Source organism: Bison bison, unplaced genomic scaffold (genome assembly GCF_000754665.1).
Source record: "Bison bison bison isolate TAMUID 2011002044 unplaced genomic scaffold, Bison_UMD1.0 scf7180017864452, whole genome shotgun sequence".
Lineage (NCBI taxonomy): Eukaryota > Metazoa > Chordata > Mammalia > Artiodactyla > Bovidae > Bison > Bison bison.
Genome location: NW_011495014.1, coordinates 9,133,946 through 9,147,736, shown reverse-complemented (window position 1 = coordinate 9,147,736; position 13,791 = coordinate 9,133,946). Strand labels below are relative to the sequence as shown.

Below are 13,791 nucleotides of genomic sequence, written 5' to 3'. Positions count from 1 at the left end.
GTATCACTGATTCACTTTGCTATATACCTGAGGCAAACACAACATTGTAAATCAACTACACTCCAATAAAAAAATTTTAAATAACATCAATGTCTGTGCTTTATTTAAGAAGAATACTTCAGACTCATAGTCTTATCTTATGAATGCTTCTGACATTGGGATATCAGGTTTTCATCCAGTTTCACAGTAGTGCTATTTGAAGGACAAGGGGCTGTACTAGGCATTCATCCCGAGAAGCCCGATGAGTGGCCCCTGCACTCCTGCGGTCACTGCTTTTCAGGCCAGGGCACGCCTGTGCCCACCGCTTCTGGTCCATCCATCCATCTTAGGCAGTACAGGAAAAACACTGACCAGGGCTACCCTTCACCTTTCTTTCCTAGTCTTCATGAAGACTATTTGCCTTCCATTGGCATTGCTTAGACCATAGAATAGAAAGTATTGTCACTGTCTTGAACCAATTACTAATTTTATCTGTGAATGTCTACATTTTCCTGAGTCACTTACTCAAATATGGTCTTTTGGGTGATTTCTACAGGAGGTTAATCATCTCCATTTGTGCAGATTTTTGCTAGTTTCACTTCCAGAGTAATTTAACTTCCACTTCTGGGGATGGCACAGTTGCCCTCTGCTGTATTAAAGGATATCAGTTGCTAGATAAAGGGATGTTGTGCTTAAACCAAATCAGCCAGGTAGCTTGACTGTACTTTCTATACAGTTCCACTCCCTCCATTGATGAAATATTCTGCCTTCTGGTTTTCCTCTGGTCCTCTGCCTGTAATTGTACTCCCTGAGGGGGTTGTGTGACTCACCTAGGTGAGCCATTGAAAATTTGCATCTCTTTTCACCTCGTCTTTCTTTCTTTGTTTTGACTTGTGCTTTCTATTCAGGCAAATTCCTATTTATTAGTAAGAGCAATTATTTTTCAAGAAAGGTTAAACCCAGACCTGAACTGGTCCTGGCTTGTTAGCTTGAGTTTCTTCAAAAAATAAAATAAAATCTGAAAATCTGTCACTTGTGTTCATTGTTTATCATAAATAGTTGTGACCTTGTTATTTCCATTAGCATTCTTAATTTTGCCTGCAAGGCCTCGAGACCTACATTATTCCTCTTCTCCCAACCCCCTCCATCTTCCCCACTGCCTCCTTATTTCTCAGAAAAGCCTGCAATTTGTTTTCTGGGCTGTCCCTCTTTGTGGACTGGCTAGGGAAAGGACTAAGTGAGATACATCACTGTGAAATTATTTTTAGAACTAAGCAATGACCTCTAAGGGTGTGTAATGTTAATCTGAGAAATGTTGCTTGAAATTCCTTTTCATTTTCTCCCTTCATAGCAGATATGTCAGTCCTTTGAGTCCCAAATCTTCCAAGTGTCAGCACCCAGTGGGTTATGAGTAAAGTCTTCTTAACATTCAGACCTGAATTTCATTGGTGCTATTCTTCACCATGGTGCTTGGAAGATTAACGGGACCTCTTCTGAGGCTCGTATTCACTTCTAGTATCTGGGGATCCCCAGGGGAGGAGGGCACCTTGCATACCCCATGGCAGCTTGGTGGGGCTCATTCTGGCAATTGCCTCCAGGGTACCACACCCAGGCCTGGAACACTGCCCCAGCTCTACCCTCTGAGCTGAGTATGTGCCTCCAGGCCCCCCTGAGGCTCCCATCACCCCCTGCACTCCCTCCTGCTGCTGGGCTCCAGGCTCTGCTTTCTGCCCCAGCCCTGATCGAGACCTGTTCCACCGCATCCACTCACCTCTGCACCACAGCTGGATGCTCTGCCTTCCCAACCAACAGGGCCCATCTTTCTTTTGGCATTTGGAGGCAGCTCCTGTGACCCTCTCCTTTCAAAGGGGCCCCCCTCAGTAGACCTCAGGGTTTAGCAGGTCAGACTTTAGTTTACACAGAATTCTTTCAAGGGCTGGCTTAAGAAGCTGCCGCCTCGTGTACCTAGAACCAGCATTCTCCGCTTACAATTTGATACTTTCTTTGCGTTATCTAGCTCATGGTATCAGAGACTTATCTATGTTATTCTTTTTCATGTCCTTCATGTTTGTTTCCTTGAAATTTGCTGTCTGTTTTGCCTCCTCCCTTCCTCAGTTCTCTACTTATACCCGGACTTCAGCCTTGGCTATTCTGTTCTTTTTGACAGAAAGTGATTATTGGAGGCACTCAGTGACTGAATACAGCTATCATTTAGTGCACATGTATTGAGTGTCTATGTCAACTACTTTAACATATTGTTTCAGTTAATTCTCACAATAACTCCAGGAAATAGGTGAGAATACATGCAGCGGTGATAAACAGAACCGGGGTGAGGACAGGAGTATCTGTCAGATCGTGGTCTCTTCCCTGTGGACTCTAAGTGTGTGAGGTTAAACACAATTAAATGTTCACATCCCAGTACTGCCTACATCTAAGTATAGGATAGTAAATGGTAACCCTGCGTGCCAAGAAAGTTGTTTCACAGCTGCGACAAATACTGTGTATCCTTTCCTGTGTCCATCTGGAACTGAAATCATTTTCAAGTTTTTAAATGAATCATGGAATTTTATTAAGGCATAAGTTGGTTATCTCTTAAAATGAATACTAGATTTGGATAAGCCAAACAATGAACATGACCAAGAAAGCTTCAGAAAGAAAAGCATTGTGTATTTTTCTTGCCTCTGTGACAAATTCATATCTTTTATTATGCCCAGTGTTTTTAATCTTTTATTTCTACTTTTCTTCTCCAAGTCTATCTTCTTAGTAGAAGAGTTTCCAAAATCTGACACACTTCTTGAAATCGATGAAGTAGATGTTTAATATACCAAAACTATGCAAGATACATTTAATAGCTAGTCTGCTTAATTTAAAATTTCATTTTCCCACTGCAGTGTTTATAAAACTAGTAACAGTCTGTAGAGAACATGGGAGAATCCCATGGAGCCTGGAGGGCGACAGTCCATGGGGTAGCAGAGTTAGACACAACTGAAGCGACTTAGCATGCACACACAGAGAACATACTAGAATATTGTCGTTTATTATGAAAGGAGATAAATAAACAAATAAAAAAAGACATAGTTCTCATTTTTAAAAAGTATGAAACAATAGTTATTAATCAAAGGGTAAAATTATGAAATAACTGTTAAGTTTATTAATAGCATTAAAGTGTTTTTTGTAAGACATTTCATAAAGGTGATTACAACTTGAATTCTAGCACTTTAAACAGTGTAACCTAAGAACTCCTAAAAGAAATTTTAAGCAAATGGTAATTATCATTTTTAATATTTAAAAGACTAATCACAACATGTATCACCACTCGCTTCTTTAGGAAAATTAAACAAAACAAGCAAAAGCCAAGAGCTTCAGAATTACCCATACTGGAGAGTCACAGGCATTATCATTTTCTGGCTACTTCTGCCACCTCCATCACTCCATCCCCACCTCTGCCTCTCCTTTTGAACTAATTAGCTAGCAAAGGGAGGCACTGGCCACTTTCCCCTCCAAGTCCTCTGTTTCCTCCAGGAGGCAGGGCCCTTGGGGATGCTGGACAAGGGCTTGCGAGGTGCCAACTTCTTCCACTGCAGCCCCAAGGGCAGCAGGGCCTGTGAGGACAGCAGTGTGTGCGCTCAGCGAGGACTTGGAGGAAGACAGGGGCTCTCCCATCAGACAAGCAAGTCCGCCTACGCCACATGAAGCACCAGCATTCTCAGAGAACACCCCTATGGATGCAGAAGTCTTGGCTGCTGACAGAAGTTTCCTTGACATGCTAAGACCCCTCTTCCAAGACCTAAACTTTCCCTCCAGAACTCCTGATGTGGATGCCACCTCTGTGTGCATAGTGGCAGACTTCTGAGGCATCTGACTTAAAAGGTGGCAGGCAGGGCTCTGGAAGGAGAAGTGAGCTCTATGTGCTTCACATTGACACTCAGCCTTGCTAACTTCTCTGGTTAGAGCCCCATGCCCAAGAAGGTGCTTTACTTTGCAGCTAGGTGTATCATCACCCTGCAGGTAAGCCTACGTAGTTCAGTGAAAATCCATGATTACATCTGGGAAAGCAACTCTAAGACCTATCCTACCAGGCTTGGATTAGTAGCAGGGACTTACTGGGAGGACAGAGGAGTGGGCAGAGCCCAAGGTAAGCACTGTCAGTGACCTTCAGGATTGTATGGTGTTTTAAGACTGAAGCATTGGAGTGAGATGGCCTCAGGTCCAAACTCTGCCCTGAGCATTTATAAATTTAGTAACCCCAGGCAATCCTCAGTTTTCTGAACAGCTGTTTCCCTCTTAGTAAAGTGGGGAAAACAATACAACCTCTCAGGAACTAAATATAGTAAGATGCATAATATGCTTTACATAATGCTGGTTATAGTAAATAATCAATAAATGATGACTTTTATTGTCATTATGTCCTTACCGGATTTATAAGACAGGAGAGCATGATTCCAAATAATAGCATGATTCCAAATCCAGAGTTCAAATTCTGGCTTCAAAGCTTGCTAAGTTCATGACCTAGGCAAGTTACTTACTATCTGTAAAACAGGAGATACTAGTAATACCATTCCATAGGATGATTGTGGGCTCTGTATGTGTTAGCCTATATAAAACTTTTGGAACAGTAGGTGTTACCTATTTTTAATAATAATACAAATTATGTAATACTAGTAAGTTACATCTATTAAAATAAGAAATAATAAATTCCTCAATTAAAATAATAGATGTTTCTGGTAAGAAGTGCCTGCGTGTGTGTGCTCAGATGCTTCAGTTGTGTCTGATTCTTTGTGACCCTATGGATTGTAGCCCACCAGGTTCCTCTGTCCATGTGATTCTCCAGGCAAGAATACTGGAGCGTGTTGCCATGCCGTCCTCCAGGGGATTTTCCCACCCCAGGGATCGAACCATGTCTCCTACGTCTCCTGCACCGTAAGTGGATTCTTTACTGCTGAGCCACCAGGGAAGTCTTCTAGTAAGATACATGTATTAAAATAAAGAAGAAATATATATGTATGTATATGCACACACAAACATGCATCAGTAGTAGGTCTAGTGAAGCCAGCCGAAGAAAAATACATAGCGACTTTTTCCCCAGGCAGTCATTGACAAACAGTGGAGTTTCACGAAGCACTGTCTTTTGTTGTTGGGTTGGAACTAGGTTGGCTACTACACAAGGACCATGAATGAAAACACATTTCAGGCTGAGAAAGCACCTCCTTTATGAGCAGTAAGTCTCCGTATTAAATGTGTACTTAGAAATCACAAGGAACAGATTGAAATTTCAAACTGACTCCTGTGGGATTTGTAAAGCCTTGAAGTTGTTCATGACACCAAAGAGTGTGTGTGAATCAAATTTGTGCCTCCCAGGGTCTGGCTCCAGGACAAGCTAAAGAGAGGAAAAATTTCCGAGTTGCCTATGCTGCTCTCTCTTTGGTTGTGCAGCCAAGTGGGAGAGAACTGAAGATCAGATATTTGACCTTCACTCAGCCTAGGGTGATTCATGTTTGAATGCCTCCAAAGCACAAGAAAGGCAGCATTTAACAGCCCACAGTCCACAGCTCAGAAGAATTTATGTCTTGGTCCAGGTAGTAGGACTATGAACCGCTGCCCACTATTCTGACTACTGAAGCCTCATACAAAACTTCACTCATTTAGAACCAAGGCATCCGAGCCCAGCTGACCTAGTAAAAGAGGTCCCAGCCACTTAAGTTTCCTTGCTTTTTAGCTGTGTTGAATCTGCTGCTGTGTAGTGACATTTAATAAAAGACTTTCTATTTATCATGTCTAATTCAATTCCTATTTCTTATTCCCTCTGAATAAGGAGTTTTAGATTTCCATAAAATGAGGATGATATGAAACCAATATGAATGAGCAACATTTAAATACACTTACCCTTTGGAGAGATCAACTTACTCCCTCGGTTAAAGACTACTATTGGAGGGATTGCTTCTCTCGTATCTTGTCTGCAAGAAATGGATATGGTGAGGCAAAGAAGAGAGCAACTCAGAAGACTCTTGGTTGCTTTGGGAGATTCGGGGTCTTCCATTTTGTGGGTTTTGCGGGAGTATTTGGGGGCATGATTGTTTCTGGTGTTGACAAGGGGAAACATGGGCCAGATTAACGTACCATGCAGACTCTGCTGAGGTTCTCATGGAGCTGGGCCTTCTTGCTCCTGCCTTGGAGCCCTGCAGGCTGCCTTCATCAAGAGAGCAGCAGGCCCAAAATGACGAATATGTTTAAAGGTTGTTGCATGGCAGAAACCGACACTACTGTATAAAGCAATTTTCCTCCAATTAAAAAAGAATATCCAACTGCTCCCACCCCCATGTACCTCATTCTCAATATTGCCCAGACATAGTCGCTTTCCACAAAGACTTTTTTGTCTCTCTTTCCCCAAATTTCCTGCCTCTTCCTCAAACCCAGCTGGGAAAGCATGCTCTCTCCCTTCCCCTTAACAGCTCAGTTCAGATTGACCAATTATTGCATTCTTCTTTTAATGTTGCTGTTTTCTCTCCCAGGTCCGGCTGCCACTATGGACTTGGGCACAAGATTTGCTGTGGCCCTTGACCCCTGGTGAGTTAGTGGGAAGCTGAGGCTCTACCCCCAAGAGGACTGTGTGGGTTGGTGCTGGGGCGACTCTCAGCTTAGACTTGGGGGGCCAGGTAGAGCCAGGTAGATCTGGGATGTGTATAAACTGGATCCAGTAGCCTGATAGTGTATATTTATTTGTTTGTTTTCTTCTTCCTGACTTGGGATCATGGAGACTGGTTATTTTGTTCATTGCTGAATCCATAATCATAAGAAATATGTCTGGCATACATTAGGTACTCAACAAAACTGATTGAATGAGTTCATTGAGCCCCTACTATGTATCAGAGATTGTTACAGGTGCTAGAAGAGACAGGCACTGCTACCATTCTACAGATGGAAAAACTAAGCAGAAAAGTGACTTTCTCAGGACTATTCAAAATGGGAACAGTTTCCAGATTTCCAGACATCTGGCCTTTAGTCTACAAGAAGCATTTTGTTTCTGAATATTAGCATGCTTAACTTGAGTTCCCCTGTCTTTTTGTAAAGAAGGGGTCTTTTTTCTGAGAGAAAGGACTTTTTCTAAGCTGACTTCCTTTGTGAGCATTTGGTCTCTCTCTGCTTAATTTTTCTGATTTGGAAAATAAGCATCACACCATGAAGTCTCAGATGGATGCTCAGGAAGACAGCACTACCTCACTGTTAGTTTGCTGGGGCTGCCGTAACAAAGTATCACAGACTGGGGAGCCTAAAGAGAAGACATTTATTTTCTCACAATTCTGGAGGCTAGAAGTTCAAGACCAAGCTGTTGGCAGGTTCTTCCAAGGCCTCTCTCCTGATTGCCATGTGGCTCAGATGGTAAAGCGTCTGCCTACAATGCGGGAGACCTGGGTTCAATCCCTGGGTCAGGAAGATCTCCTGGAGAAGGGAATGGTAACCCACTCCAATATTCTTGCCTGGAAAATCCCATGGACGGAGGAACCTGGTGGTCCAAGGGGTCGCAGAGTAGGACACGACTGAGCGACTTCACTTTCCCCTTGTCTTTACATGGTCTTCTCTTTGTGCATCTGTGTGACCCAATCTCTTCTTATAAGGACACCAATCATATCAGATTAGAGTGACCTCATTTTAACTCACCTCTTTAAATTTCTTAGCTCCAAATGCAGCCATATTCTGATTAAGATTTCAGATTGTGAATTTTGGGGCGAGAATCACAATTCAGCACAAACACTTACCCTAAAGAACTTGATTTTACACAATATGGGGTAATGTCCAGACCTGCTTAAAAACCTCGTGATGTCAGTATTGTAAACTTGCAGCAAATTACAGCTGACAACCTGCTGTCTCCTGCCTTCAGTGGCTACCTTTTTCTACTCTTCTCCTTGGCTGAGACCAGCAAAGCAGTCAGAACAGGTCACCCAGGGATACAGAAATCCAAAAAGAGGGTTTTGTGCCAGGTAAATAAAAGGAATCATCATTCATCTAAGGTTCATTGTTTAAATTATGATGTTTATTTATGTCAATGCAAAATACAATAAAGCAACTTACAAAAAACAACCACTGTATCTTCATGTAACATAACTCTTCAGTGAACAGAAGTACTACTGTTAATGTTTTGACCTTTTCAAGGTCCAGCCTTGGATCAAAACAGGATGCAGAGAAATAGCAGATTTTTTTCTACCTTCCCCAATATACACACAAAGGAAATTTATATATCCTAAAATCCCATTCTAGTAGTAATACAAAAATATCACACGTAGAGATGAATACCGCCATTGTGTCATTGGAATTGCAACTTCCTTATTGCTTGAGATTTCCCACCAACCCTGGGCTTCAGTCAGGAACACATGGGTACATCAGCCCTTCAGGTTTCCCAAATGATTGTTTAGTAATTCTTTTAGTATAACTGCATACTCCCCAAGTGTCTAATTTACCTGAGTTATTTAGAAACCTGAAAAAAATAAGTCTCTAAGTGATCAAATTGTGTACCAAACTCTCTGACAGAATTGAAGAGACTTATCATGGGTTATTCTGTGCCAGTTCAGTGGATAAACACGAAGCCTCCATTACCTAATGAACTACCCACCTAGTAAAAGGCTTCACATTACAATTTTCTCAAAGGTAATAAACATTGCACGAAAGTACAAGACCTCATCTATATTCCAGTAGTTTAAGTGCTATTTGTCTAGCCACTACATTTTCAAACAAATGGCAATTATCACTTAACTAACAAAATCTTTGTATCATTTCACTGATAAGAGTCAGTCTCACACTGCGGAAAGAAGCAGCAGCTTGGAGCTAGAAGATCTCAATTCCAGACCAGTTCCACCCACTCTCTGAGGCTTAGTTTCCTTCCGAGGATCAATGAGATGAAAGTGCTGTGTGAAGCAATATTAACTATAAGGAATAATATTCTACGGAGTTCATCTCTTCAATTAACCTGTGGATCCCTAATTACCCACATGTATTTTGCAAGTAAAATCCAACTTTTTCAAGTAGCATATTCACCATATGCAACTGAAATATGCAAGCCAGGTTATGCAAATGGAAAAAGAATACAGATTTAAGTAAGCCTATTACTCACAGGAGACTTGTGTATTCATGATGCGTTTGGTTTAAAACCATTAAAAATTTTATTCTGTTTAATGCATGGTCCTTTTGTGTTATTGGAGCTCAATTTGAATAAGCTATCTCACTATTTAAAATTTTTGACAAGAAATTAAAACTTTCATATGAAATTTACAGGGTTTACATGACTGTGAAACTGAGTTAAATGGGTTGAGAAATACAGAAGGAGTAATAGTCTGAAAACGCAGGGTCAATCGGGAAACTGAATGTAGAAGTTTATTTTTCAGGTCATTAAACATAACCTAACGATAGGCCTGTTATTTTTGTGTTTTACTGGTGACTTCCTAATCTATAAATTACTTTTTCTTCATCTGTAAAACAAAAAAAATTGACTTTTAGGGACATTCAAATCTGTAGAAATTATTAATACTTCATTTTCATTCTTACATGAGGAGCATCTTTAGGAGAATTACATCCTATAGCTTAAGTAAAAGTCAGTATCCCATTTTTTTCATTGGTTAAGAAAAAAACCTTCCTTTAGGAAAGGGCAGATTTACTAAAAGTTTAGAATTCGTTGGCAAATTTGACTATATAATGTGGCATATGGACTTTGTGACTTTGCTGAGACAGACTTCAGGTAGCTGTATTTCTGTAACAAATGAGATTCTAATTTCAAACATTTTTCAAATGCAAATCAGGCCTTCATGAATCATTTTGATGATTTTTTGAGGCATTAATGGAACAGAGTTAGTATTTTTGAAATGATCCCCAAAGTCACCCCTTTGCTAAGGATATCTCTCTTCTTGATTATTTCGAAACTGTCAACATTGTCTCTAACCTTCACGCAGAAAATGACTGATCTCCAAATGACCTATTATTATCTTAAACCAATCTTAAAACAACAAAGAGAGAAAAATTAAATAGTGCAATAACATTTTATATCAGTGAAACAAAATTTGTCTGTGCATAAAGTAGTTCTATCCATCCGTGGAAAGATCAACCTTTTGTTTTTCCTTGTGTTTATAGGTTACATTTTTAAAGGTACTGGTGGAGCCTCTGTACAGTGGATTGGTTCCCTAAAAAAGAAAAAAAAAAGGTCCAAATGAAAGTATGTATATTTTGTTACTACACAGTTTTAATATATCTAAATAATTTCAGTGTACATTACAGATTGGAAAAAGAAAGTTAGGCTTAATCTTGGAAGATATGTGAATAATTTTGATTAATTTGATATTTCATACTTTTAGCATTTAACAATATATACTTTATTGTTTTTTATTATGAAAAAATAATTTTGTATCCTAAGAATCTTACCCTTTTTGGAAATGCAGTAAATCATGGATTTTTGGAAATGCACATGGAACAAAAAATGGCTGCTTTGTTCGCTGCTGTTTCACCAGAGCTGAAAACAGTTCAACTAGCCCACAGCAGGCACTCAGAATTGATCAAATGAACAGAATGAACCAACAGGTGACCCAAAATAAAATGGGAAAGATGAAGACGGGAAAAGTGAACTGGTAGAAGCATACAAAGATGAATGACAAACACACTGAGTGAAGTCAGAGAAGGAGAAATATCCTATGATGTCCCTTATGTGCTGAATCTAAGAAGAAATGATACAAATGAACTTATTTACAAAACAGAAACAGACTCACAGACTTAAAGAACCAATTTATGGTTACTGGGGGGAGGGTTGGGGTAAGGGATAGTCCGGAGTTAGGGATGGGCACACATACACTGCTATACTTAAAATGGATAACCAACAAGGACCTACTGTATAGCACAGGGAACTCTGTTCAAGGTCATGTAACAGCCTGAATGGGAAGGGGCTTGAGGGAGAATGGATCTATGTATATGCATGGCTGAGTTCCTTTGCTGTGCACCTAAAGCTATCCCAACATTGTTAATCTCCTACAATCCAATACAAAATAAAATGGTAAAAAGAAAGAAAAGTATCCACCTTTAAGAAATGCATTGAGATGGTGAGAAGCATCAAACTAGGGCACAAATAATCTTGCTAAAATGAGACCAAAATTCAGAAGGAGTTACAACTAGCTTCTTGGGACAGCAAACACCTGCTAGTAGATAGTAAAAAGAATTGGGTGGCTTTCCCTTGCTAAAGAATAACAGTGTGGAAAGGAGAGAGTCACAAGAGACGGGTATGTGGGATGCCAGGCTTATGACAGAGTACTGGTCCCCAGGAGGATTGGGCAAAACAGCGTTGCCCCCAGGGCAGTAGAATGGTTGTGTGCAAAGCCTGGATAATTCAATTGCTCTGTCTGGATTGTAGATGTGTTCCTAGGTGCCATCACTGGGACCAGACAGCCCAAAGCTCTCTAGGTGTTTGAATAAATGCTCAACCTGAGCCTCCAATTTCTCTCCTTCAGTTTCATTGTTCCATGCAGGCACGAGATGTCTGGATAAGGAACATTTCCTTCCCTCCCATTCCCCAAGGTTGGGCATGCAGACTTTGGCTTCAGAGAGCCTGGGTTCTAACCCAGCTCTACCATGTAACCTTACTTAAGCAGTTCTGAACCTTGGCATTCTCATCCATAAGAGGGATTACCAAAGTGCCCACCTGGTCCATGAGGACCGTACTTCAGCAGGTACCTGGCACATAGTAAGTGCTCAAAAAACGCTGCTTCTTCTCATCAGTTCAATTCAGTCACTCAGTCATGTCTGACTCTTTGTGACCCCATGGACTGCAGCACGCCAGGTTTCCCTGTCCATCACCAACTCCCAGAGTTTGCTCAAACTCATGTTCATTAAGTCGCTGACGCCATCCAACTATCCTCTGTCGTCCCCTTCTCCTCTTGCCTTCAGTCTTTCCCAGCACCAGGGTCTTTTCCAGTGAGTCAGTTCTTCCCATCAGGTGGCCAAAGTATTGGAGTTTCAGCTTCAGCATCAGACCTACTTACATACAACTTCTTTGCATTTGGAATTTCCTTTTTTGAAGGTCCTGGATAGGGTGCTAAAGATACGCCCCACTTCTGGGCTTTGGGATTTGGCACAGTATTTCCAAGCCCATTTTTGAGTATGTATGAAGTCTGGGTGCCACCTCTGACCCTCCAAATTATCATACTTTGATCTCCTTATCCCCTGAATGGCAGAGATGGTAGCATTTTATAGGCATAGATTTGAGAAAACAAAACAAAACAAAGTAATTGTATTTGCTTTCTCAGTACATTTCTCTCAGCTCTCAGAAGAACTGAATTCAATTGAAAAGCATTCTCTGGCCTCTCCCTCTTGTTTCCCTTGGATGCACTGCAGTATCTTCGTAGTGAAGAGGAGTCACACCTGCACCTGTTTCTGTGTTGCCCAGAGCCAGGGGCCTACCTCTGATTGAGCAACATGTTACCTTTGTCCATGTGCCTCTGCAGAGAGATGCTATCTCAGTGATGACGGCAAATACAGAAGAGGCTCCCTGGTGGTGGGTGATGAGTGAAGGCCAAGTCACTATATTGCTTCTACTCCTAAGGTCAGCTTGGATAATCATGAGGACTCTCCAGTCCTTAGTCCTACTGCAATAAGAACTCGAGATTTGGAGGGTGTATGGCTGATGGATGTCTTAGATGCAAGCAGAGTCTTGTTCACAAACAAAATTCATGTGTGGAATTCTATTAAATTTAAGAGATTAATTTAATTGCAAACTAGTAAGTCCAGTCCATTCTAAAGGAGATCAGTCCTGGGTGTTCTTTGGAAGGACTGATGCTAAAGCTGAAACTCCAGTACTTTGGCCACCTCATGCGAAGAGTTGACTCATTGGAAAAGACTCTGATGCTGGGAGGAATTGGGGGCAGGAGGAGAAGGGGATGACAGAGGATGAGATGGCTGGATGGCATCACCAACTCGAGGGACATGAGTCTGAGTGAACTCTGGGAGTTGGTGATGGACAGGGAGGCCTGGCGTGCTGCGATTCATGGGGTCGCAAAGAGTCGGACACGACTGAGCGACTGAACTGAACTGAACTGAAGTTTAAGTTGGGTACAGAAGAATAAGGGACTCGACTGAAGAGGAAAGATGGGAAAAAATGAGATGTGAAGGCTGGGAGTAATGGGTGTGGCACTGACCTGGAGGAATTGAGGGACTTAGGAAACCAGACACTGAGTAAGAGGAAACAAGCTGTGAGTAGGGCCACGGGCAGAGCTTTGTAAGACTAGGAGCTCTTTTGTGGATCCCATCCCAGATCACGTCAGGCATCCCACATCTCACACTAAACACAGCTGATATGCACAACAAAGGAGGTGACTTGAGTTGCAATTGACTGGATACACAATGCTATTTGGCAGATATTTTGTTGAATGTTTCATTTTGATTGTGCAGTTTTCTTTCTGTGTTTTGAAGCAACTTTGTTTATTAAAGCTTACAATATTTGGCGGGCGGGGAGGTGGTTCTTACAAAGGTAGTCATAGGGTCTGGGCATGCTAACAGAGGTGGTGGATGAAGCAGATGCCAACATAGTAGGAAGGTAAGGTAGAAGCTTAAAGCTAGGGTAAAAGCAAGTACATCTGATGCAGGCCAGTAGAGTTTTTCCTGGCCTCAGCTGGTGATCAGAACTCAGAAGAATGAGCTCAAATGAAATGCTGCTGGCAGGAGAAAGTGGGGTGATGTCCAGCACTGCCTCCCTTAGTGCCATGCCAGCGGCAGCCTCTCTGCCTAGGATTTCCAGCTGAGACACACGCTTGCGTCTGGCTCCATTTCGGGGGGGTCTGCCCTCCTTCCCCG

General features: G+C 41.6%; 1 protein-coding gene across 3 annotated transcripts in view; it reads right to left on the bottom strand.

Annotated features, from left to right (window-relative positions):
- Positions 1–7,986: 7,986 nt before the first annotated feature.
- Positions 7,987–13,791, bottom strand: part of ITGB6 (integrin, beta 6) — a 151,706-nt gene continuing 145,901 nt past the window's right edge. For all 3 annotated transcript variants that reach the window (XM_010858981.1, XM_010858982.1, XM_010858983.1), the window contains one exon: positions 7,987–10,142. In XM_010858981.1, coding sequence (XP_010857283.1) covers positions 10,044–10,142 — 99 coding nt within the window. In that variant the 3' untranslated portion in view covers positions 7,987–10,043. The remainder of the gene's footprint in view (positions 10,143–13,791) is intronic.